Here is a 24,751-nt window from a genome sequence, read left to right on the forward strand (position 1 = left end):
TGTGGGAAACCAGCAAGCAAGATCTGAGCACAAGAACACTCTCCCCTAATAGCCTCCTTAAATTTGCCTAGTCTTCATTTAAAGCCATCTAGGTTGGTGGCCATCACTGCCTCGTGCGAGCAAATTCCGTAGTTTTACCATGCGCTGCAGTAAGAAGTACTTGCTATTATCGCTCCTAAATATTCCCACAATCTGAGGGGTGCATTCTAGCTATATACCTGGGTTGCCAGGTATTAGACTCCTTCGAACTCAGAGCCTCTGCAAGGGTGGGCCAACCAATTAAGATGGTCTGCCCCAGGAGACTGATGGATCCGAATGGATTCCTGGTGGCGCTTGAAGAGTTTTCTGTCATCTTGGCAAGCGACCATCAAAGCCCTGGTGGACTTCTGGAACAGAGAAATGACCCGGGCAGTGGACAGGATCACTTCTGAGTGTCCCCTGGTTCTCTGTGATGAAATGAGTCTGACCAAGCACAGGACAGAGCCTCTTTGAAGCCCTACTCTGTGGCAGTGTAGGGAGCAAATAAATCTTTTTTCTCTGCCTCATTTGTATCAGTGAGGAGCTGTCCAACAGAGCTGTTTCAAGTGGTCAGGGGTCTTTTACACTCTGACCCGTGTGAGGAAAGTTTAGACCACTCAATGGCCCGCTGTGAACTATTTGTTCAGCACTTCCCTGACAAAATTGTTCAGATCCATTCTGACTTGGACACTATAATTGATACAAGTCTGGTGGATGTAACTTTGGCCTTTGCTTGTCCATTGTTAATGGATACTTTTCAATTTGCGCACCCCAAGGATGTGAAGAGGATCCTTGACAATGTGAGAGCTACCACATGTGTGCTAGGTCCTTGTCCTTCCTGGCTCATCGAAATGGCCAGCAGGGGACTGGCTGAGTGGGTGAAGGCGAGCGGTCAGTGCCTCCTTACAACAAGGCACAATTCCAGCAGGCCTAAAAGAGGCAGTTTTAAGACCTCTTTTTAAAAGCCCTCCCTGGATCCCACCATATTGGATAATTATTGGCCAGTCTCTAATACCCCATTCTTGAGCAAGGTACTGGAACATGTGGAGGGTTTCTGGAGGAAAGGGGTCACCTCGATCCATTTCAATATGGTTTCAGGCCTGGTTATGGGACAAAGATGACTTTGGTCGCCTTGGTAGATGTCTTACACTGGGGACTGGACTGTGTGTGTCCCTGTTGGCTGTCCTCCTGGGCCACCTTGCTGGGATGGGACTTGGAAGAACAGTTTTACCATGGCTCCATTCCCTTCTGGTGGGCACACCCAGAAGGTAGTGCTGAGGGGCTCTTGTTTGACACCTTGACCATTGGTCTGCGGGGTCCCTCAGGGTTCTGTCCTGTCTGCCATGTTATATAACATTTACATCAAACTGCTGGGAAAGGTGGTCTGAAATTTTGGTGTTGATTTCACTAGCATGCTGATAACACCCAGTGCTTTTTCTCCTTTCCACCTAAATCTACAACAGCAGCAACAATTATTATTATTATTATTATTATTATTCCGCACTGTAGCTCCTCATTCTGTAAATGAACCTGATTACTTTCCCTGAAAAGCCGAAGAAAATGAAACCATGGATTTCTCACTTTACAGTCCTCATTTCTTACCAAGATGTGTCTGTACCTGTTCAACCATGGCACTGTGGTGACCCCATGCAATGCTTATGCCCTGTGAGTCTGTAATATGCAGGTGTTGATTTATTATCAGGACCCCAGGCACAGTACAAATTCCTCTGTAATGTCACCATGACAGCAATGATGCTACACACACAACTCCATACAACATATATTTACAAAAATACACCTCCCCCCCCCCTCACTGTTCTTTTTAAAGATAGGTCCACCTTCTCCTTTTCTGAGCAGAGGATGTCACTGAGGAACTGCCAGAAGTAGACTCAAACAAGCAATCCCCATGGCACCTTAAGCACTAACGGATTCACAGTGCAACTCCATGGGTGTCTACTTGGAATTAAGCTTTCTTTGTCCAGTGGGGCTTACTAAGCAGTCTTAGAACTTATTATGGCAAGAACTTTAATGTAGCAGAGCCCACATTGCTCCTTAGAGCCTCTTCTAAATAAGACTGCAGTCTTCCGTATACATGGAAATGGTCTAAAGACGCATGGAGCTAAAGCTAAGCAGGTCTGGGGCTGAGTTCACACTATAACTTTAAAGCTCATTTGAAACACATAATTTCCCTCAAAGAATTCTGGGCAATGTAGTTTAACTCTCACTGAGTCACAATTTGCTACAACCCTAAAGAAATTATTATTATTATTATTACCATTATCATTATTATTATTATTCTGTTTTACCTCTTAGAATATTCACTTAGACAACCTTAAAATATCAATGACTTCCCTTCCTCTCTTTCCATGCTTCATTTTGCACAACATAAATACCTGCATATTTTATATAAACTAAACTATTCAGTATTCCATTATTACATCCATCAAAACTTATTTACACTGTTGAATTTATCTTAATGCTGCTCAAGTTTTCAAATAAACACAATTTTCCTCCATATATTCAATAAACATGTTCCAGTCTTCTTGCTCTCTTATTCTATATGTTAGGTCTGCAAGCTGCACATATTCCAACAGTTTAAGTTGCCAATCTTCTTTAGTCAGGACTTCACTCGTTTTCCATTTTGGGGCTAGCAAAACACGAGCCACAGTAGTGACATACATAAATAACCTTTTCAGACGCCTGGGAATTTCCATCTGAGTTATCCCCAACAAAAAGGAGTCTGGTTTTTTTTGGGGGGGGAGAAGTACTTTTAAACATTTTTTTCAGTTCATTATGAATTATTTCCCAATACTCTTTTACCCTTTTACAGGTCCACCACTTATGACAGAACGTACCCTCAGTCTCATTACATCTCCAACACTTATCTGATTCAGTCTTATACATCTTAGCAAGTCTACTCGGATTTAGAGACCATCTGTAAATCATTTTCAGGTAATTCTCCTTCAAGGAATAACATGTTGTAAATTTCAGATCACTCTTCCAAAGTTTCCCCCAAAGATTAAAATCTATATTGTGTCCTATATCTATTGCCCTGTGTGTCACAGAAGCTTTGACAAGCTTGTCTTTTGTTTCCCACTCTAATAACAAATTGTACATTTTAGATAAAAGTTTTTCTTTATTTTGCAGGAGTTGTTTTTCAAATTGTGAGCTTTGGTCCAAAAAACAATTTTTCCTGTTATTTTAAACATTTCATATAACTGATGATATTGTAGCCAGTCTGTAACATGGCTCCTTACACTTTCCATTTATTTCAGTTTGGGTTCCCCCTCTGTAAAGTACAGTGGTACCTCAGGTTACAGACGCTTCAGGTTACATACGCTTCTGGTTACAGACTCCCTAACCCAGAAATAGTACCTCAGGTTAAAAACTTTGCTTCAGGATGAGAACAGAAATCGCGCGGCAGCGGGAGGCCCCATTAGCTAAAATGGTACCTCAGGTTAAGAACAGTTTCAGGTTAAGAACGGACCTCCAGAACGAATTAAGTTCTTACCACTGTATAGCAATTCCCTGTAAGTTGCCCACTGTCTATCCATATTAACTCTCTTTATTGTAATAGCCTCAATAGAAGATAGCCATAAAGGTGTTTTCCTTTCCAGCAGACTTTTATATTTCTCCCAAACTCTATACAAATTCTTCCTTAGAAAATGGTTTGTAAAACTTTTGTAAATTTTCGCCTTCCCATACCATAAACATGCATGCCAGCTGAATTTTAAATCATGACCTTCTAAGCCCAGGATGTCTGCATTATCCAACATAATCCATTCTTTTAACCAACACAAACCCTAAACAAATTACAGTGCCCAGAATTCTTTGAAGAAAATAATGTGCTTCAACTGTGATATAAAGCTATAGTGCTGGTTTGTCTTAAACAGTTCAGTCCCATTCAGTTTAAAAAAAAATATATTAATAACATACCTCTCGTAACTCAACAGCAGAAGCAAAACAGCCAAAATATACTTTATGCCTGCAATTGATATAGCCAACTCTAGACAGCACTGGAAAGTGTTTAATGTCTATAATATTCTTTTTAAAAGCAAGGTTGGGAAAAGAGACACTGAAGAGAAGCTTGACATAACCAGAGCTTTGTACGGAAAGGTTAAGCTTCAATTGCCTGACCTCCCTCAAAGACCGGGTGAATGTTTAGCAGCCGGTGTTGTGCATGGCTGGTGGGGATATATATCTAGCCAGCTTCAACCAGTGAACCAGGATATCCTTGTCATCCACCTCCCACTCCATCTGAGAGCAAGGTCTCTTGTGCACGTCTGCCAAGGGTCCAGTAATTCCAGAAGAGGAAAGAGAGAGAGATTTGTTTCCCAACCACTTTCAAAAGACAGAAATCAAAGAAACAGCCATGGATGCTGATCCAAGGATCTGTCTGGCGTTCCTATATAAGAACGACCCTTTCTATTCACTCTGCCTTTCAGACTTGCTGACAGCACCCCAGCAGGTTAAGAATAAGTTTCTCAAGGAGCAGAAGGACCTAACAATGGTAAGGTGACCAGTTTCATTGCCTTCCCTCACCCTCAACAGATGTTATTGTTGTTTATTAAATTTCTATATTGCCCTTCATCCAAGGATCATTAGAGTAAGGGCCAGATGGTCATCTGTTGAGCGCAGCATTCTAGTGGTGGAAGTCTCTCTGCTGTCCTTTGCCACCTGCACAAAATCATGGCAGATTTCTGAAGTGCGGGAGGATTCTTGATTGTATGACTCCTTTAAAGCTTTCTCCTCCCTTCATTGTTCGTTTCCAGACTATAAAGAAACTGGAACAGCAGAAGCTGAGCAGGCTGCGACAACTGGACGAGGAGAAAAATCAGTTCAGTCTGCTCATGAGGAAGAAACTGAGCCCCGGGGTCATCATCAGGACAGGGTCATCCATGACCATGGAAAGGGGTTCCCAGAGGACATTCTCCAGTGTCCAGTTTTCTTCTCTGGCTCCAAGCAAGAGCAGCTGGAAGAGGCATAGCAGCAAGTCACACCCCCGATCAGGCCCTGGCTTCTTTTCAGCCATTGGACGATAGGTTCCTGCAACTCACACTACAAAAGTTTTGCAATGTAAGCTTGACACCCAGGGAGAACTGGATCTTAAAAATGTAACGTTCCAGGCCAGGCATGGAGAACCTTACTGGGACTGCTGGGAATTGTAGTTCTGCAACATCTGTCCTTGCTTAACCTAACTCACATGGTTATTGTCAAGATTTAAAAGTGGCATACAATAGCAGCATGATCCCATGTATGTCTACTCAGAAGTAAGTCATGTTGCGTTCAGTGGGATTTTTTCCAAGGTAAGGGCGGAGACAAGGATCTGGCCTTCCTTGTCAGATCCAGTTCCGCAGTCCTGCAACATAAAATCAGCCCCAATTATCTGGAAGAAAGGCAGGATTCAAAAGTGATCTGAGAGTTCTGTGCAAGCCTGAATGTCTGAACTGGCTCTTCTGTGTTTTCCACCCACAGGCACCCAATCTTTATTTCCCAGGCTCTGTGCTGGTAGCGAATATATACAAATGCCTAGACAGCAAGAAGGAATGAACAAGAAGTGGAAGTTAGCTGCCTCTTAGTGGTCACATGATGCCGTCCATGAACTTTCACGGAATTATCAACAAAGAGTGTTGTTTTTAAAAAAGTGAAAGGTAACCATAGGCAGTCTCCACTCAGTCCCACTCGAGAGATGGGCTAGGCTGCAATCCTACTGCAATCCACACTTAAGCCTGGTGTAATCTCTACTGAACTCAATGGGACTTATTTTTGTAGACATGTACAAGATTGCAGTTTTATGTATAAATTTGTTCACATGCACATTTGAGGAGATATGTGAACAGAGAAGACTTCTCTAGGACTGATTAATGTAGGCTTGTAAACAGCTACTAACCCGGTTGCAAATGAGTGGTAGCAACTGCCAGCAGGTGGATCAGGCAGAATTCTATATATTGAAAGTAATTCAGTTCCCCACACCTCTTTTTAGGCAATTAATGTCATAAATTACTAACACAGACATAGGAATCTTATAAATGTCAGCTGCTGATGTCAGGATCTAGACCATGGTTGATTTTCTGAGCATGCAACTCCATTGTGCAGTGACTTCTGGTGCATTTTGGACCCAATTCAAAGCAATGGCTATTACAAGAGGCAAATCGCTTTCCTGCAAAATCGGAAAAGCAGCTAATTTTCCAAGCCAATATATCATTTGTACGTTACCCACTCATTACACAGTCTGCAGCAGCTGGACTGATTTTGGGAGGCTGCTCTGTGAACAAGTAGCCTCCAGTTTTATTTTGTTTGCATCAACTTCAAGTTAATTTCTGGATGAAATTCAGTGTGCCTGTTCTTACCTATAAAGCCCAAAGAGTTTGGGACCAGGACACTTGAAGGACTACCTCCTCCCAGATTGCCCTGCATCCAATGTCGAAGGCCCTGCTATGCACCCTCCTGCTTTCAAAACCTCAACTGGTTGGAACATGAGATGGGTCCTTTTCTACTGAGGCTTCTGACTTGTGGCTCCCTCTCCCCTCTGTATTTTTTGCTTCAGACACCTTTCAATGTAGGTTAAATTTGACTGTTTTGTCCTGCTCCTGATTCTGCTGTTCAGGTAATTGAACCATTCTTAATTTGAACTTTTAAAAATTGCAGGTTAAGTCATTTTATGAACTTCTTTGTAAGCTGCTTTGAGGGTTTTTGTAATTAAAGAAAAGTGGGACATGCATTTTTAACTAAATAAAGTAACTATGCAGTTTAGTGGGCCAGAGGACTGTGCACTTGCGCAACTCCTACCCGTTTCTTGTGTAGATATCCTGCATAGGCCCCTTCTAAATGAGCCTGATTTTATGTCTGTCCACCAATGGTGGTTCCTGTAAAGGGTCTTGCCTATAGCAAAGCTCTTCAAATAAATTATAGGCTATTACAGGGAAAACACCCGAATCCTGTGTTCTTAGAAGCAGTTTATTAAGGAAAAGTTACAAAACATTTGTAAAACAAAACAGCATTGAGATGGCAAAGATTCAGTATAATATACAGGCCTGTCAATAAATTACAGCATCTCTAGAAAGCACTGGTTCCTGATAGACCACCAAATGTAGCATAAATCTTTAAATTTGGGCTCAGGAAGCAAAGCACACACAGACAACTGTTTGTGGAAGGATGGAAGAAAGTGTGTTTTGGTTGTGCTGAAACCATGTCCAACATTCAAGGAAATAAAATTGCATGGCAGAGGCTTTCTGCCAGAAGTACAGAAAAGGAGAAAAGGTTATGCCTCAGCACACTATTCAATCTTTCCTTGCGGCTGGTCAAACATGAGACAGGATAAGCCACTCGGTACTGCAGTGTGGAAGACCAAACCTTTCCTGGTTCTCAAAGCAGAGCAAACTCAGCATGAGCAGCAGCCGCCTTTGTCAGAATTCCTTCATTCTGTTAGGAAACAGGGATAATTCACGGCATGGAAGCATGCGACTCAGTTTCATTACTGAAATTGCCAAGCAGCTGTTGGTCTGCTTTCAATGGTGGCATTTAACTGTGATAGGTTAATCTGCTTGTTCCAGCTTAATTTTTGGCTGAGCTGGCTCTGTTTAAAAGCAGATGTAGTGATCACTATTAAAAAGTGTGGTGAGGGTGGACAAATACCTAAGATGCATTGTTAACCATACTGAAAACCATAGCTCAGAGCAGTTCTAGAGTCCAAGGCTTCTGCACTCTTTAAATCGGGCAGTTCTTTCTACTAATTTGAAAGGAGCTCTACAGGACCAGCCCAGGAGCCCCAAAATTTCAGTTCCTAAGGCAAATATTAGATTTCTATTTAAATAATTGGGGCTTTCGTTTTAAAGGAAGTGTCACGGCTTAAATTGATTTGATTTGTTCCAAACGGAGCAGTTGGTCCGAGGACGCTATATTAGAGAAGCATCACTCTTGGGTTTACGCATTTCAGGCTTTACAGCTGCACTAGCTGAAGCCGTTGGTCCAAGGCCGTTACAGATTAACCATCCTGACTTTGTAATGTAGCACAAGTTTTAAGTGTCAACATGGGCCACTGAACAGACTAGTTGCATCCAACTTATGTGGCTGTTCCAAAACGTTTAGCCCCAGAGATTATCATACAGGTCCCTCTTTTCCAGTGTCCCATAACCGTCATCGGTAGCTTAACAGCTACAATATGAAATTCACATGGAAATCAACATACACCAACAATGCTGTTAGACAGCCAATTTCAATTTCTTTTTCTTAGACTTCATGACAGCTGGCAGTGAAATCTTGAATGCAGTCCTGGAATGACAAAAAATAATAATCCTGGCTGGGTTGCTAGAAGCTGCACCTGTGGATGTGTTCACACATAACATTAAGCCATTGTTTGTTTTATCTAAGATGTGTTGAACAATCCAGGATCAGTCTTGTGATCAGGCAAAGTAACAGTGGCTTGTTTCACCTGATGTTACTTTTGTTACCTAACTGCTCCCGCCTTGCTCCAGGTGCCTATGGGAAGCCCACAAGAACCCGGGTGCAACAGCACTCACCTCATTCACAGTTCCCAGGGGCCAGTGTCCAGAGGCAAACTACCTCTGACAGTGGAGGTAGAACGTGGCCATTGTGGCCAACAGCCATTGGTAGCCACATCTGCCATAATTTGTCTACTATTTTAAAGTTGTCCCAGCTGGTGGCCATCATCACTTATTGTGGGAGCAAATTCCACATGCATTGTGTGAACAGGTACTTGTTATTTGTCCTGAATCTTCAACATGTCTAGTAGGGTCATGCAGTTAAAAAGGGGAAGGGGTCAAATTCCTGTCTACAAACTACTGAAAACTATGCCCAGTTCCAGTTCCCACAAACATGATGAACACATGTCTGAAACCCTCTCTCTGCAAGAATGAGGGCCAGAAACTTTTTATTGCTTTTATGCAGAGAATGCAGAACAAATGCAGCCCTACCTGGACATGTTTTATTTTAAATACATATATATATAAATATATATCAAGGTCACTTACTCACAAGTGGTGCAAATTGGACTGAAGCTGCAGAATACTGTGTGGACAAAAGAACAACAACAGATACATTCAGACAGTCTGTAGACTAGTTAAGGAAGGCTACAGAAATCAATCAAAACCTGGTGAAACCAATCAGATAATAAGACTTACTTGACAAACACACAGAGCAGACATAACCGATTTCAATGAGATTTCTGTGGCAGAAGCAGGCAGCTCGGTAGTCAACATGAACAGGGGGTGGGAGAATTAGCTGTGATCTTTGTTCTTGGTCAGGCAGATATACCCACTGTAGTAAAAATAATAATAATAATAATAATAATAATAATAATAGCAGCAGCTTTCTAACTTCAGAGAACATGGCTAGATTAAAGTAGGGGTCAGGTGAAGGTAGATTAGGATGCATTAGAAAAGCACAGGGTGATTTGCAATGTTTGACAGGAGTTCCCAACTCCCAATTGTCACAACACAGTAATTGTATTGAACTTTATTACGGCCACTGGCCCATCACACAACAGTTTCCCATACCAACATAATGTACTTAAAACTCCAATTTTAAAACCGCCAAAACTTACAAAAAACAGACAAGAACCAAAGCAAAACAAAAACAAAAGACCAACATCATACATTACACTAAATTTGTAACATAAACATCGCCCTCTACTCATAAATTAGTAGAAGACATCAATGGTGATATCACCTAATTACATCCTAAAACATAGATCATAGTTTAGAGGGATTATCCGAGCCGCACAGGAGTCCGTTTCTCTTCTTTAGGGATAGAACGCTGATCAAGAATCTGGCAACCATGAGTGATCTTAAGGGGTCATCATCATTTAATAGATATCTCAGTTTGGCTTCATTTGTATCATCGGCAATTCCCTTTAGATATTGAGCAAGAAACTTGCTCCTGGCCGATGAGTGAAATGCACAATCAAAAGTTATGTGATGCAACGATTCCGGTGCCCCACAATTACAATCACATAAGAGCGATATCTGTCCATTGGAGAATCTATTTCTCAGCACGTTCGATGGGAAGGTGTTGAATCTTGCCTTTACAAAAGCATATCTATGAGCCGAAGAAGTTAAGGAATTCAAATAGTTTGGGAGCCTTAAGAGGGGTAATAAACCAAGGTTTAGAGGTGAGCAGGTACCATTGCCCAAGACCATTTTCTGCTGCAAGTCCATCTCCTCTAGTTTACAGGCTACTGTTCTTTTAGCTGGAACTATATCCTGCTCTAGTAATTTGGATGGGGAGATTCCCATTGCCGTAATTTTCAGTTGTAAATTTTTTACCCATGGGCTCTGGAAATCATCTCTCCACATGCATTGTATCAAGTACAAGTTTGGGAGATTGTGCCATAGAGATAACCAGTGACAAAGTATGTGCTTCCACAGAGCGTTTTCCAGGGATACAATATTAAGTTCCATGCGTAGCGCTGTATTACTTACACAGTTGGGCAGTTTCAATATCCCTCTTAAAAACTGATTTTGAATAACCTCTAGGTGGGATAAGTTGACAAAAGTCCCCCAAATTGAGATGGCATAAGCAATTGTTGGGATCACCTTGGCCTTGAAGACTTTCAACGCCGATGGGATATGAAGGGCCCCATCGGTGAAGAAAAATCGCAAGATCGCCAAGGAGATAGCTTTGGCTCTATTTGTAACATAGGCTACATGGGCCTTCCATCTAAGGTTATGTTGTAACCAAACTCCCAAGTATTGGAATCTATAGACTTGTTCGATGACTCTCCCATCAATTCTCCAATTATGGAGTTTCCGGCTCTTTGAGAAAATTAGAATTTTAGATTTCTCATAATTGATTGTAAGGGAATTTGCATTACAATATGATCCAAAAATTTTTAAGGCCCTCATAAGACCTACTCTAGAAAAAGAAAGGATGACAGCGTCATCCGCATATAGTAACAAAGGGCAGCGATAAAGTGCTAGGCGGGGTGCATGAATCCTTTCTTGAGCCTCTATTAGGGGAGTCCTCATGTCGCTTATGAACAAATTAAACAGGAATGGAGCCAATATACAACCCTGTCGGACACCTCTGTTAATGGGAATTGAATTGGTGAGGTCGCCCTCCGGGGTGAGTCTCACTCTAGCCGCTGAGTTCTCATGGAGTTTGATTATTAGCCAGAGAAGCCTTCTGTCGATGCCCCAGCGGGTGAGTTTTTCCCAGAGGATGCTCCTGGAGATACTATCGAATGCTGCCTTTAGGTCAATGAATGCCACACAGAGTTGGCCACCCTTTGGGGTGGAATATTTCCAGGCAAGATGCTGTAAAATTAGAATATGATTTATTGTTGACTGTTTTGGGCGGAATCCAGCTTGTTCGGGCCCAATTAATTTTTTCTCTTCGGCCCATTGAATAAGTCTGTTCAACAGGAAGCGGGCATATAGTTTCCCCACTATTGAGAGCAGACTGATATTTCTGTAATTCCCCGGGTCATCTGGTGAGCCCTTTTTGTGGATTGGAACGATAACAGCGTCCTTCCATACTTCCGGGATCATTCCAGAGTTGTTAACGGCATCGAAGATGGTTGCCAGGGCTTTGGCCCACCAGTCCGCGTGGTATTTTATAGCTTCTGCCGGGATCAGGTCTGGTCCAGGCGCTTTCCCTGTTTTAAGTTTAACGATCAAGTCATGGATGTCTTCCGGATCGGTGGGGGGCCAGAGGGGAAGCTGATCTTGAGATTCATCTCTTGTGTTAACAGTACAGTCAGTTGTGGCAAAGTAGTTTTTTAAGTAAGATTCCCAAACCGGGGCAGGGATAATAGTTAAAGGGTATCTTTTAGTTCTTTTATTTACCAGGAGCCAGAATTGTCTGGAGTTCCGTGATGATGAGGCTTCTATGATTGCCCGCCATTGATTCGCTTGCCATTCCTGTCTGGCTCCCTTTTGAATTTGCTTGTAGGCCAATTTTGCTTGGAAATATTCTTTTGGCAGGACCGTTGCCCCGGAGGCTTTATACTCTTTGTATATGTTACCAAGAAGTTGTCTAGCCTGTTTACAAGCACTATTGAACCACAGTGCACCTATCTTCCTTTGTGTTCGATTTATTTTATGCGTCGGGACAGAGAAAAAAGACGTTAGATCTTCCGACAGGTTCGAGAATAGTCTTAGAGTTTGATCATGATCGTAATAATCCTCGATTAAGCCTGAGTATGCTTGTTTTAGTCGTTGTTGGAAATATGCTGAGTATTTTTGGGCCTGTAGTTCGGACCATTTTATACTTTTGATTTGCAATGCTGAGTTCGTAATCAAATGTGATGGGTGTCTGTCTCCATCTGGGGTCCAGTCTATAGTCATTGTGGCGACCAACGGTAGGTGATCGCTCAGATGAATATTTTCAACTTTAAAGTGGGAAAATTTGGGGAATATGTTATGAGATACTAACATATAATCCAGGACACTGTTTGCAGAGGAGCTTATGTGTGTAAACTCACCCGGTACGTCAGGCGGGCAGTTCCCGTTTAGAATCACTAAGTTTAGACGTAGTACCAATTGGTAAAGAAGGGTTCCTGCTTCATTTACCCTTTTGTCTTTGGAAAGTCTTTGATTATGGAGGGAGAGGTCATTAATGAATTCTGGGCTTATCCACCATTTGGCTTTGATTAAGGACTCCCAGTTTGTTGCAATGCGAGCATTGAAGTCCCCTGCTATAACATTGGGTATATTGGGGTATTTGGAGTGACAGAGAGTAAGATGTTCCTCCAAGATTCCCCATTTATTGTATAAGTCTGCAATGTTGCCTCCAGGAGGAAGATAAACATTTGTTATAGCAAGTTCAAAGTTTTTCCCCGTAATCAGGGCTGTAATTGCAAAGGTGGAAGCATTTACAAGCGTGAGTTTTGCCTGTATTTTCAAGGAAATTGCTATAACTAATCCTCCACTAGGCCGGCCTCCTTTAGTAGATGGGCATGCCGGTAATGATGTAACATCGAAACCATTAATATCTACTCTCCCCTCTTCCCATGTTTCCTGCAAGAGAATTACTTGGTGTGAGTTTATTAATTTTACAAGGTCCGGGTCAGATTTTTTCCCCTTCCAGCCTGCTATGTTCCAGCTTAAAAGGGAGAACGGGAGAGGATTTGACTGAGGTTTGGGTAGTCACAATGGAGAAGGGGGGAACGCTGATCTTGGTGGGCTGTCAAATTTAAAGAAGTCAGTAATTTTCCTTTGCCTAATAGTAGGTGACTTCTCTCCTTTTGGCACAGGTGTGCTTCTTGAGCTCTGCTCGCCCGATCCTATAGGGGTAGTGTCCTGGTTTGGTCTAGTCTCCTCTCTGAAATCCCTTATTTTATCAGAGAGCTTATCACCTAGGGGAGCAGAGATTAGGTCAGTACAAGTTTTAACTATTATTGGATTTTCCTTCCGTGGGTATATCATCTTATTTATATGGCCCAAGGGGTCTTCTGTCCAGTCCATATCGGTAGCAGATTGAACTTCTAAATCATCAGCTAGGGATTCTCCGTCCGATAATGATGACTCCAGATCAGGCATTGAGGAATGTGTCGAGATTTTGTTTACATTTTGCTGTTCTTTAGCAGGTATAACCATTCCAGCAGGTGCAGGAAGAGCTGGTTCCAGATTAACTAATAGGGGTGGCGAGACGATTGTCTGTATCCTTGCCTTGGAATTTATGGACCTATTTTGAGGCTGTGGGCTAAATTTGAGAAGGTCCACTGAGCCTCCAATGGCCCTGTTGGTTTGAATTTCTTTGTTTCCTATTTTGCTTTTGGCCTGAGACATCTTCTCCCTTAATTTGTCTAATTTATTTATTATTTTTTCTTTTTCTTGTGACTGTAATTCGTCAAATGAATTCATAAGGGCGCTTTCATCAATGGATATTCTGGAACCACCCAAGTTCGTTCCTGGTTGTGGACTGCAGGCAATCTCCTCCGTTCTCTGTGGGGAAAGCAACATCTCTTTGTCTGACGATTTTGTAGAACTTGTTTCTGAATCTAATATCTCTTTCTCTTTTTCCACAAGGAGTGGTTTTACTATGCTGTCCGCAAAAACCCTTGTGGGTATGATTTTTATTTTTATAAATTTCCATTTTTGTCTTATTATTAATAAGGGTAGTCTCAGTGAACGGAAGGCTAAAATAACTTTGTAAGAGCCATTTGATTGAGTTAGCGGAAGTAAAGCATAAAGATCAATATGAACTATGCTTATTCTCAGGATTTTACTTAGGGCAATTTTGGCTCCTTCCAAGCTTGACCAGTCCCATATCTCAGACCTTATCGTTAGGCATATCTTCTTAGGTTGCAATGTTAGATTTTGCTTACACATGAGATCGTTTAGTTTGTATTTTCCCATCCCCTTTGCCCCAGAGTTTGGTGGGGCTATCACTGGAGGTCCCCTCTGGTAGTTATTTTTGAGGGCAATTTTGGCATCCATATCCATCACTTTTTCCGTTAGCTTGGAAATTGAGCACGTCAGAAAGTCTATCTTTTTAAATATACAGTCCAGTGTCCTAATGACTAGTTGTAAATGGGAGGACTCATTTCCCGGCTGGTTTTCTTTATCCAGGATCTTTTTCCCATCCACATCGGGCCCGCCCTTGATGGGAGTGCTCATTAGATTACAAGCGTGTAAGGTGGTATTTTGGGACTTGGGAATGTTATTAGCTACATCCAAGTCACTTAGTGGGAGAAATCTATTGTATGTAGTAACTGCTGCTTGAAAATTTGACTGGTCTCTTCTTTCTTTCGCTTGTAGCTTAGGGCTAGGGAGAAGCAGTAATTCCTCTGCTTCTCTGGGGCGTTTCCTCTTGCCCATAGCTACAGTGGATATGAACTAAATAATGTAAATAATATAGAAGAGAAGAAGGGGACTTCCTACCGCAGTCAGTGATTTAGCTATACAGCTGAGTATTTAACTCCAAGGATTTCTCCGCAGTTTGTTAAGGAGCTATAATAAGAGTCAAGATCCGGTAAAGGGCTCTAGTAGATCATTCCCAACTCAGCCCTCTTCACGATCAATTGTTCAAGGGAAGGGCTCTCAATTTGAGTCTTTATCCAGTCCCCCGTCCCTCCCCTATTCGGTCTCCGGGAAAAGTGCAGGCCGGCTTTACTTGGAGCAGAAGGTCTCACCGCTTTGTGAACTTCCAGGCTTTTGTTTGATTGATTTAAACTTCCGTCGCCTCTCACTTCACCCCTCTCTGTCGAAAACTTCTTCTTCACCTCTCGGAGTGTAATTTCAACACCCGAAGCCTCGCAGCCTTGCAGCTTTCCACTCTCACCGCTTTCTTTCAGCCTCGGGTGGTCGTGAGACTGTGGAGAGACCCGGCGGGCAGGGCAGCGTCAAAGCTGCTGCTGCTCTAGGCAAGTAATTAAGACCAGTTGCTGAGCTCCTTTGCCGTGGGAGTCACAGGCTTTCAAGATTAATGGTGTCGTCTATTGTTCCTTATCTGCAAGGCGCTGACTCATCCGGCAGTTTCTCTGCTCACAGCTCAGCATTCTTCTGCTCTCAAGCTCCAGGTTAAAAGAAACAGTTGTGATTAAAAAATAAAAAAATAAAGTACTTGGTCTAAAACGAGTTAAAACGAGATAAAATCAATTAAAACTCAGTTAAAATTTGTGGAGCTCTGGGGCTGACTGCCTAGCCTGCCGCCATCTTCCACAACACAGTAAGTTTTTTCCTAAACTACTGTACATTGTTAGAATCCTTGAGCATAGTAACCCAGATGTGGCTTTGACCTTGCATATCCAGGTCACTCCAGTGGGTGGTTCATGGGGTTCATTTGGCAACTGGCGCCACCCAATGAGCCACTGTTTCACACCTGGCTCTAGCTGGGAGACATTGGGGTTCCAGTATAAAAAAGATGCTGACAGCCAGGTAAATTCCACAAGCCTTAAGTCTGCCCACACCTGGATCTGAGGACTAAGAATGTCAAGGACTTGCTTCCTGGATAAAGCCAATGTCTGCTGAGCCCGTTGCTTTGTTTCCAATGGTGGTTAGTCAGTTGTCTTTCGCAGCTTGAAAGCACGGTGCATTGTCTTATGTTCACAAGCACATTGTCTCTGAACCTGGAGGCTCCATTTAATCCATGGGTACGCAAACTAAGGCCCAGAGGGCTGGATCCGGCCCAATCGCCTTCTCAATCCAGCCCGCAGATGATCCGGGAATCAGTGTGTTTTTACATGAGTAGAATGTATCCTTTTATTTAAAATGTATCTCTGCATTTTATGGGTTATTTGTGGGGCCTGCCTGGTGTTTTTACATGAGTAGAATGTGTGCTTTTATTTAAAATGCATCTCTGGGTTATTTGTGGGGCATAGGAATTTGTTCATTTATTTTTCCAAAATATAGTCCGGCCCCCCACAAGGTCTGAGGGACAGTGAACCAGCCTCCTCCTGCTGAAAACGTTTGCTGGCCCTTGATTTTATCTCATGATTGAGAGCCTCTTATACAGCTATCCTCTATGGAGCAAAGTCTACCTATCCGAAATGTTAGCACAAAATTTATTCATTTACCCTCCCTGGAAAGCTTTTAAAAAACTGTAAATCACTGCACTGAGAATCAATCCAAGGCCACAAAAGGTTTGGGCATCCCATATGTCAAGAAGAAAAGGGGCACATCACAGATCATCACACAAAATGCAGGCATGACTCTTGGCCCAACAATTTATACAAGCTTTTTCATGGAGCACTTTTGAACCAGAATAAATATAGAAAAGTGGAACTCACCAGCAAATACTGCAGCAGAGATGGCATATGGGGAACTTTCAAGTAAATGCCACCAGTAATATCGCAAGCCTGGAAAACATGGTGCTATTACTTTAAAAACAATGTAACACCAGGAGAAAGTAAGCAGCTTAGTGGTAGAACATATGCTTTGCATGCAGAAGGCCCCATGTTCAATCCTGGATTATTCAGGTAAGATTAGGAAAGACCCCGTCTGAAAGAGTTACTACCAGTAAAGCGAGGCAGACTCAGCATAGGGAATGGCCTGACTCAGCATAAGGAATCTTCATATGTGCCTGGGGCCTGTACATATCTGTTAATTCCCTTAAAAATAACAAAAAGCTCTTAGACCTCATGACTGTCACGACCTCTTCCTATTTTCTAGATATCTGGGTATTCTAAAATTTACTTCAAGGGCATGGAAGCCCCTCTCCTGCAAAATAATTCCAAGATAACAATACCTTCCATACTCAAACAATGTGCAAATAATGCAAATGGTGTACAATGACAATAGTCAGATGTGCTGCAATGACTTCCCAGATTGTGCTGTGATTTCTACTGGGGTGCTGATCAAAAGGCTTCCTAACACTATAATCTATTTGCAGGACAGACAGACAGAATTGTAGAGTTAGAAGGGACCCCGTGGGGTCACCTAGTCCAGCCCCCTGCAGTGCAGGAATCACAACTAATGCATTCTGGTAAATAAAGCACAACAACCAGCAGCTGTGCCTCCTTTGTCTGGATGACGTCTCACTCTTCTTTCCCCTCCCTGCACCACCTTTTCCAAATTTATGCAGCCAATGACAATTAGTAACATCTTACCTGCTGCAAGAGCCCTGAATCAGAATCCAAAACACAGGCATCAATCAAAATATTCTGAAAAACCAGGGGAAATGGGAGTTAGGTTTTATTGAAAATGTGAATAAAGGAAAGAGGAGTTTTGTCTTTTTATTTAAACCATTTACATACCGTGTAACTAGAAACATCTCTAGGTGGTTTACAAGGATGCAATATAAAAAGTGAAAATCAGTTCTAAAGTCAGGCTGCAATTAAAATGCTAGCTGGAATTTTTAAAAAGGCAACAGGAGGCACTGGAAGTTCAACAGGGTGGAGGTCTGACTGACCTCAACTGGAAGAGTTCCACAAAATTGCGGCCACAACTGTGAATGCAGGACTCTGGTGGATGCCACTAATAGTGACCCCCCCCTCCCTCGTGCAAAGACCTCAGTGATTGGGCAGGAAGATAAGGGATCAGGCAGCCCCAAATTATTAAGGGGCTTGCACATTAATACAAGCAGGAAAGGAGAAGTAGTAACAATAATAGTAATAGAAGTAATAATAATTTATTTATACCCCGCCCATCTGGTTGGGTTTCCCCAGCCACTCTGGGCAGCTCCCAACAGAATATTAAAGGGAAGGGCATGCAAGCTTGAGGGTTGCTGCAGCTCATTCTTGCAAGAATCCACTAAGGTTTAGCATCAGAACTGAGCTGGGTCCATGAGTTCATGGTGAAGGCAAGTGAGGATGTGGACTTTAATCTATGATGTGGTGGTCTGACTGTGTAGAAGGCAGCTTCCAATGTTCCAAAAGCCGGAGCCACAATAAACCTATTGCTCCAACAGCAGAGAACCTGTGGCCATCCACAGATGTTGCTGGACGACAACTCTGGCTGTTCCTGACTTGGCCATCTTGGTTGGGGCTGATGGGAGTCAGACCCCAACAGAATCCAAAGGGCTGCAGGGTCTCCACTCTTGTTTTTAAAGGTGCTTATCATTTGTGTGGGTGTCTGCATTTTAAACTGTCAGCCCCCCCCCAATGTCTTGAACACAACAGCAGAGTTTTAAAAATCAGGGCTGGGACGATATCCAGAGGCATAGTTAGGCTCCGTTGCACCATTGGCAAGAGCAGAGCTAGCACTCTCCCGTCCCTGGCGACCTCTGCTGAGGCACCCAGGGGAGAAGTTGCCCAGGGAGCAGGTGGACTGATGGGCAGGCTCTGAGTCGCTCCAAGCCAGAGTGGAGAGGCACAATTTTTGCACCCCCATGGGCATGCATCCTTGGTGGGGGCCAACCTGGCCAACCCCTGAGTATGCCCCCGATTTTAGCATGTTAAGAAATACTGCTGGTGTCATAATCAACTATTGGCATCACCTGTTTCTGGGCTGCAAAGATCACATTCATGAAGTTCATGTACTGCAACGCACTGTCTTCAGCAGCTTTTATGACCTGGGTGAAAAAATTGGCATTTCTTAGTCTACTATACTGACCAAGTGGAGTCTGCTGGGATTCAGTATTTGTAAGGAAATCTGAAAAGTCTTACCAAAATCCTAGACTTGATTTCCTGGCTGGCTGCATATTGAAGGAGGGGAGGGGGAAAGAGGAGAAATATACAGATATAATTGCATCTAACTCCAAAGCTTTGCTGTCAATCTGTTCACAAAATCTCTATGCAGTCTCCATAGTTTGTTTTCTTTAAGCAAAGTTAAATGTTAAATCACCTGACTATAATCATAGCTCAGTAGCAGAGCACATGCTTGGCATGCAGTTGCAGGTTCAACACCTGACATCTCCAGTTAAAAAAAAAGGGGGATCCAGGAATCCACCTTGGTAGCTCAGTTGGTAGAGCATGGGACTCTTAATCCCAGGGTTATGGGTTCGCGCCCCATGTTGGGCAAAAGATTCCTGCATTGCAAGGGGTTGGGATAGATGATCCCTGTGGTCCCTTCCAACTCTACAATTCTCTGAAGTGATGGGAAGATCCTTCCTTCTCTGACTGAGACCCTGAAGTCTGGAGGGGACCACAATGGCTCATACTGGAGCAAACTGGGCTAGATAGACAAACAGTCTGGCCTGCTGTAAGACTGCTTCCTAGATACCCCAAACATTGTTAAGGACTGGCTGGAAAACAGGATATGAAACCTTTGGTTAAAGATATTTCAGAAACTCTTGTTAATATCAACCATGGTTAACTGCAAACCATAGTTTAAAACAGGGGTTTCCCTATATTTGCCTTCCAGGTCCAGAGCTTAGTTTGGCAAGCTATACTATAGTTTTGCTGTATGTTTCAGACCTTAACCAGGGCTCAGGTATGCATGCATTAGGCCAAATTATATCTAATATCTGCACAGAAAACAACACACACATGCAAAGGTCAATTAATAAATCTTAAGAGTAGTAAGCTCATTTAATTCAGAGTAATAAAGATGAAAAAAGTCAACCCACCTTTCTTTCTCTCTTAATTTGTTCCCATTTTTATTTTAAAAACCCCAGTAACTGTTACTGAGTTAAGCATAATACTGTACCTTTTCCCTCTTTAGTCATCCTGTGAATATCTAAGACATGTAATATTCAGGAATAATTTGTTAAATACAAGAGCATCTTCATGTAACAGATGTTATAAAAGCAGAATTTCTGGGCTATGGGTACAAATACATCTGTCCTGATATGCAAGGTACCTTTTTATGCTCCCATGGGTGAATATGTATGCACTGCCAGCTCTTTTGCATCAATCAGCTCTCTCCTTACATTTTCCATTAAACATTTAGCATAACTCCTTCATCCTCCTTCCTGAACTGCGACCATGCCTAAGTATGGATAGCTTCATTTATCCCCACTTCTCTCTTGCTAGGCTTGTCTGTCTCTCCCTTCCCCCGTCCAAATGTATACTGGATGCTCCACTGTCAAGATGTATGTATACACTGGACGCTCCTTGGGGGCAGAGACCTACCGCTCTCCCCCCACCCTTTTTTTGCTTATAAAACCCTTTATAAAGTATGATGCAGAATGACAGCACAACACATGCATACAACAAATCCAGGAGTGGTTGCGTAAATTATCTCCATGCTTTGGTTTTGAAAGAACAGGAAAAACTTTAGAAGTCTGGTTTCAGAAGGATACAGCAAATTGCTTTAGCAAGAGATCCTGCCAGTAATGATTCAGTCTGCTGCCCTCTTATTTCAGCTGCCACAAAAGAGAAATCACACACACAGACACAACACACAGACAAAATGAGTACATGGTTTGGTATTTCTTGGCTTTATTGTGTTAATTGCACATTATGCTTTAACTACAGGTAGTTCTTTATGATGATAACCATTTGCTGTGGATTTCCTTCCCCCATGGAAATTAGACTTGAAAGGAGGATTCTATTGTAGCTTATAGAACAGGTTGTGTTGTGTGCCTGGTTCTGGTATGTGTGCAGTGCCAACAAGGTTCTCTAGTTTGCAAATGTGCCCACAAGCCTGAAAAGGTTGGTGCCTTCTGTTCTAGGGAATAATTCAAAGGCACATGAGACCACTCCCTTGCTGAAGCTAAGCATGTCCGGGTCTGGTGGTCAGTGCCTGGGAAAGGAGATCTAAAATGTTAGAACTAAAGAAAGAAATGTATAGTGCAGGGGTTCTCAAAGGGTGTGGCAGGGCAGAACAGCAAATGTGGCAGAAAGATTCAAGGACAATCAAAGAAACATTTAAACATTTCAGTGCAGTATAGAATAGTATCAAAACGATTTTTTATTTGCAGAATAAGGATAGGTATCTTTTTAAAATGAGAGCAAGAGCATCACGTGATACCGAGGACAATCCTGGTTGTGATCCAGAATCGCAGTTTGAACAGAGTGCTGGAAAAGACTCATTTATACTTATACCTTGGGAGTGATTTCTGTTCTCATAAAGCTGCATTGTTTTATACTTCCTGGATACACCATTTTCATACGCCATTTTGTTCTATGTCATAAATCAGGCACTGCTATGAGTTGTTTCTTTTTGTTTTCTTATTAATTAAAAAAAAAAATCTGGAAAGTGTGGCCCAAAGAAAAAAGTTTGAGAACCACTAGTATAGCCATTTAAATCACACATGGTATTTGCAGTGTAGGCATCTCTCAAGACTCAATAAGAGCAGGTGGCAATTGTCCGTGTCAACTTGGGTGGAGGGAACAGCCACAAAGGAAAAAGAGAAAGTGGATGATGCAGCATCCAAGGGGTCTGCATCCAAGCCTGTAGGCCTCCAGATGTTACGGCCTGACCACTGGCCACACTGAGTGGGGCTGATTGGAGCTGAACAACATCTGGAGACCCCCAGGTTCCCCATCCCTTACTTAAAGCAAAACTGCCTTTCATAGTAATGCATTCTAAGGGAAGTCAACCCTCTACCTGGTCATAGGGTTAAATGGTTTAGGGGAAAAGTAAATAGGAAACACAGAGACTGTGAAACAGAGCAGAGCAAACCAGCTTCTCATCTTACTGTTGGTCATAAGGTCCTTGATCTCTTCTGCAATAGTTTCATTTATTGTTGTTAACAACTCGTATTTTCCATCCTTGCTGCCAGATATATTAGATTCACCAAAGAGATCAGCTGGTGCCCAATGTTTTCCAGGGTAGAGGAAACGACTAAGAGAAATTGAAGTTGTATTAACATAATTACCATAATTAATTGCCACAATATGAAGCATCAGACAACATTCAGCATTAAAGACAAGATGAAAAGTAAAAAGAAAATGTGCATGATTTTGTTCCTACTGATTTCTATCATACACTTCAGCATATAAAATGCTTTAGAGTTCAGTTCTCATTTATCTTCACAGCAACATTGTGAGGTCGGTAAGGCCTCCTTTGCCCTTTACATGCTCACCTGGCTACAAGCCTCTAGGTGAGCAATCAGAGCTCATGCACTGCCTTGCTGGATCATTCACATGCTCACCTGGCGCAAGTCCAAATACATGAATCATCTTTCTGGATCAGACAAAAAATTCATCGTTGTCAGCACTGTTTCCAAAGAACAGCCAGTTTGATGTCTTTTGTGAGGCTCCAAAGAAGAGTAAGTCTGAGATCCAGCCATCCCACCACTGTTTAACTTCAGAATCTGATATGCTGCTATTTGAACTTCACCCACCCTAGCCTCTTCCTAGTCTAGTCTATCCACAGCTCTCTTTCCAAATGCCTGACCATGAAAAAGCTACAACCATCCAAAAAGCTACAATACCTTTCCTGTATATGACTGGCTATCACAGCCAGTTTGTTGTTGCGGTTCATAAATAAGTGCGAGTTTCCCAACACCATGGCTGCATCGAGGCATTTTGATAATGTAAGCTGTGGGTAAAAGCAGGGGAGAATTATTAAACACCACAGAGATTTAAAATGGGAAATTAAATTTGTGAACATCTCATCAAACTGTACTTATGTTGGGCCTTGACAACTGCCCAACAATGCTGACCCCTGGTGCTGGCTCTGCACTGAACACAGCACATTAGCACACTGAATTAGCACCTTATCAGTCCAGTTCTAACTACAACTGACATAGGACCACACACTTAATTGGAAGTTCTTCAGACTCACGGGAACATTTATTTAGTATCAACGCTGAAGACTTCAATCTAGATTATAATGCATCCAAATTAGTGTTGTTGTTATTGTTTTTAAAAAAGGAGAGAAAATCAATGATCCTGGCATAGGTTTCACATATAACGGGAAAGTCTTACCTCTGAACCTCCTAATGCCTGCTTTCCCCACCAAATAGGGTTAGTGTCAACAACAATGACTAAGAGGTTCAGCTCATCATCTGGAAAAAAATAATGAAATATCAGCCCCCAAAACTGTGAAAACATTAGCTGACAGTTTCCCAGCTCTGTAGGAGGATTGAAATTTACAGTCTATGTTTGTTGCTGTCTCTTAATGATCTACAGAAGGTGCAAGGAACCATTGGCCCTCCAGATGCTGTGGGCCTACAACTCCCATTATCATTATTGGCCCTGTTGGCTGAGCTTGGTCAAAACTGGAGTTCAACAACATCTGGACAACAACTCAGCTTCCGCACCCCTAATCTACAGGGAGAAGAAAGGAGATTCCAACTAAACATCAGGAAGAACTTTCTGACGGTACAACAGTGTACAACAGTGGAACAGACTCCCTCAGAAGGTGGTGGCCTCTCCTTCCTTGGAGGTTTTAAAGCAGAGAGCAGAGGGATGCTTTAGCTGAGATTCCTGCATCGCAGGGTCTTGGATTAATGACCTTCAGGGTCCCTTCCAAATCTACAATTCTATGATTCTATGAGTCTACATCCATCCACAGAGGTGCTATAATAGCAGGCCTGCTCAGTGTGGAAAGCTTCCAGTGTCTTTTTAAATAGATACAGCAGCAGCCCTTGGGAGTTACATTTCTTTCTTTCTTTCTGAATACTGTAGTGTTGATGGGAACCAAGTGTATGTAACCTTGAGCTCTATGATGAAAGAAGGGTGGGATATAATTGTAAGAAAATAAAAGAAAATCTTTGTAATAGGTCTTTGAGTTAAATACTATTATTCTCATTTTACAGATGGGAAATCTAAGCATATGTGTAGGCAGTTGGCATCTGTCTGTCTCTGGAGGCAATGGAGGGGTGCCAAGCAAACAAAATTTTACTAGCCCTAAAAGCCAAAGAAGGTTGCCAGAAAAGGAAGAGGTGTGGGGGAGGGGAGAGTGAAAGTGGAGGAGAGGAAGCTGTAATCAATTATTTTGCTCCAGTTAGCACTAATGCTGTTAACATGCAAATGAAAGCTGGTCTCTCTGTGTGTGGAGATACGTTTGTGCATTTCAGTGGGTGTTTAGTAGCCTACGTTTACACCTGAATCCCAAGGAGGGGTGGAAATTGTGCTAAGCAGTGAGTGCTCAGATCCCATTTTAAATTCAGTTTTCTTTTTTAAAAAAAGAGGGGGAGGAGTTCTGCACATATTTAAGGACCAGGAAAAACACTCAGCACATGCTCAGATGCAGCCAGACCACAGAACCTGAACTTAAAACACACACAGAGAGGAGGAACCTGACAGCCACGCGCGTGAGACTCCCTCCCTCCGGGCTAACTCAAGAGGAGCCCACGGAAGGAGCCAGAATCGCCCCGCCGAGCCTTCCCCGCCCCGTTTTTGCCTGAAATCCCGGGGCAGCAGCGGGGAGGCGCCGCGGACTCACCTCCGCTCATATCGCCCCGCAGCAGGGACAGGCAGGCGGACTTCCGTCGCTCGAGAATGAGGTCACGCGAGCTTCTGGCGCGTCATCTCGACGTCACTTTTCCCACTTTCCCT

The 24,751-nt window shown here is 42.7% G+C and overlaps 2 protein-coding genes across 5 annotated transcripts; one reads left to right on the forward strand and one right to left on the reverse strand.

The window, feature by feature from the left end:
* The first annotated feature begins 1,638 nt into the window (after window positions 1-1,638).
* LOC310751400 (uncharacterized protein) lies at window positions 1,639-16,688 on the forward strand. 3 transcript variants are annotated; one of them, XR_014542463.1, is made up of 4 exons: window positions 2,827-2,970; window positions 4,464-4,528; window positions 4,791-9,482; window positions 15,654-16,688. XR_014542463.1 is itself a non-coding variant. In XM_083590749.1 (3 exons), exons 1-3 carry the CDS (start codon window positions 1,671-1,673, stop codon window positions 5,058-5,060), a joined length of 348 nt encoding a protein of 115 aa, XP_083446875.1. In that variant the 5' UTR covers window positions 1,639-1,670; the 3' UTR covers window positions 5,061-6,848. The 3 variants fall into 3 exon arrangements, 1 of the variants encoding a protein (XP_083446875.1); XR_014542464.1 differs by lacking the exon at window positions 2,827-2,970 and adding an exon at window positions 3,528-3,548; XM_083590749.1 differs by lacking the exons at window positions 2,827-2,970; window positions 15,654-16,688 and adding an exon at window positions 1,639-1,683 and having other exon boundaries at window positions 4,791-6,848.
* On the reverse strand, window positions 6,962-24,744 carry GTF2H3 (general transcription factor IIH subunit 3). 2 transcript variants are annotated; one of them, XM_083590561.1, is made up of 13 exons: window positions 24,639-24,744; window positions 23,177-23,256; window positions 22,681-22,787; window positions 21,943-22,088; window positions 20,602-20,664; window positions 20,007-20,036; window positions 19,025-19,053; window positions 18,856-18,930; window positions 17,528-17,581; window positions 16,709-16,777; window positions 9,159-9,294; window positions 9,009-9,045; window positions 6,962-8,289 (listed from the first exon to the last, which is right to left on the reverse strand). In XM_083590561.1, exons 1-13 carry the CDS (start codon window positions 24,646-24,648, stop codon window positions 8,220-8,222), a joined length of 906 nt encoding a protein of 301 aa, XP_083446687.1. In that variant the 5' UTR covers window positions 24,649-24,744; the 3' UTR covers window positions 6,962-8,219. The 2 variants fall into 2 exon arrangements, with proteins under 2 accessions (XP_083446687.1, XP_083446688.1); XM_083590562.1 differs by having other exon boundaries at window positions 24,480-24,648.
* Between the last annotated feature and the right edge of the window lie 7 nt (window positions 24,745-24,751).

This window comes from Podarcis filfolensis, assembly GCF_964270895.1.
Source record: "Podarcis filfolensis genome assembly, chromosome: 16".
In the NCBI taxonomy this organism is placed as follows: Eukaryota; Metazoa; Chordata; class Lepidosauria; order Squamata; family Lacertidae; genus Podarcis; species Podarcis filfolensis.

Coding starts and splice junctions, on each gene's coding strand:
- LOC310751400 (XM_083590749.1), top strand. Junction 4,529..4,790: donor AGCAGAAGGACCTAACAATG/GTAAGGTGACCA, acceptor GTTCGTTTCCAG/ACTATAAAGAAACTGGAACA.
- GTF2H3 (XM_083590561.1), bottom strand. Junction 20,037..20,601: donor TCTTGCTAAAGCAATTTGCT/GTATCCTTCTGA, acceptor TACATGTCTTAG/ATATTCACAGGATGACTAAA. Junction 9,295..16,708: donor CTCTGCTGCAGTATTTGCTG/GTGAGTTCCACT, acceptor TTTTTACTACAG/TGGGTATATCTGCCTGACCA.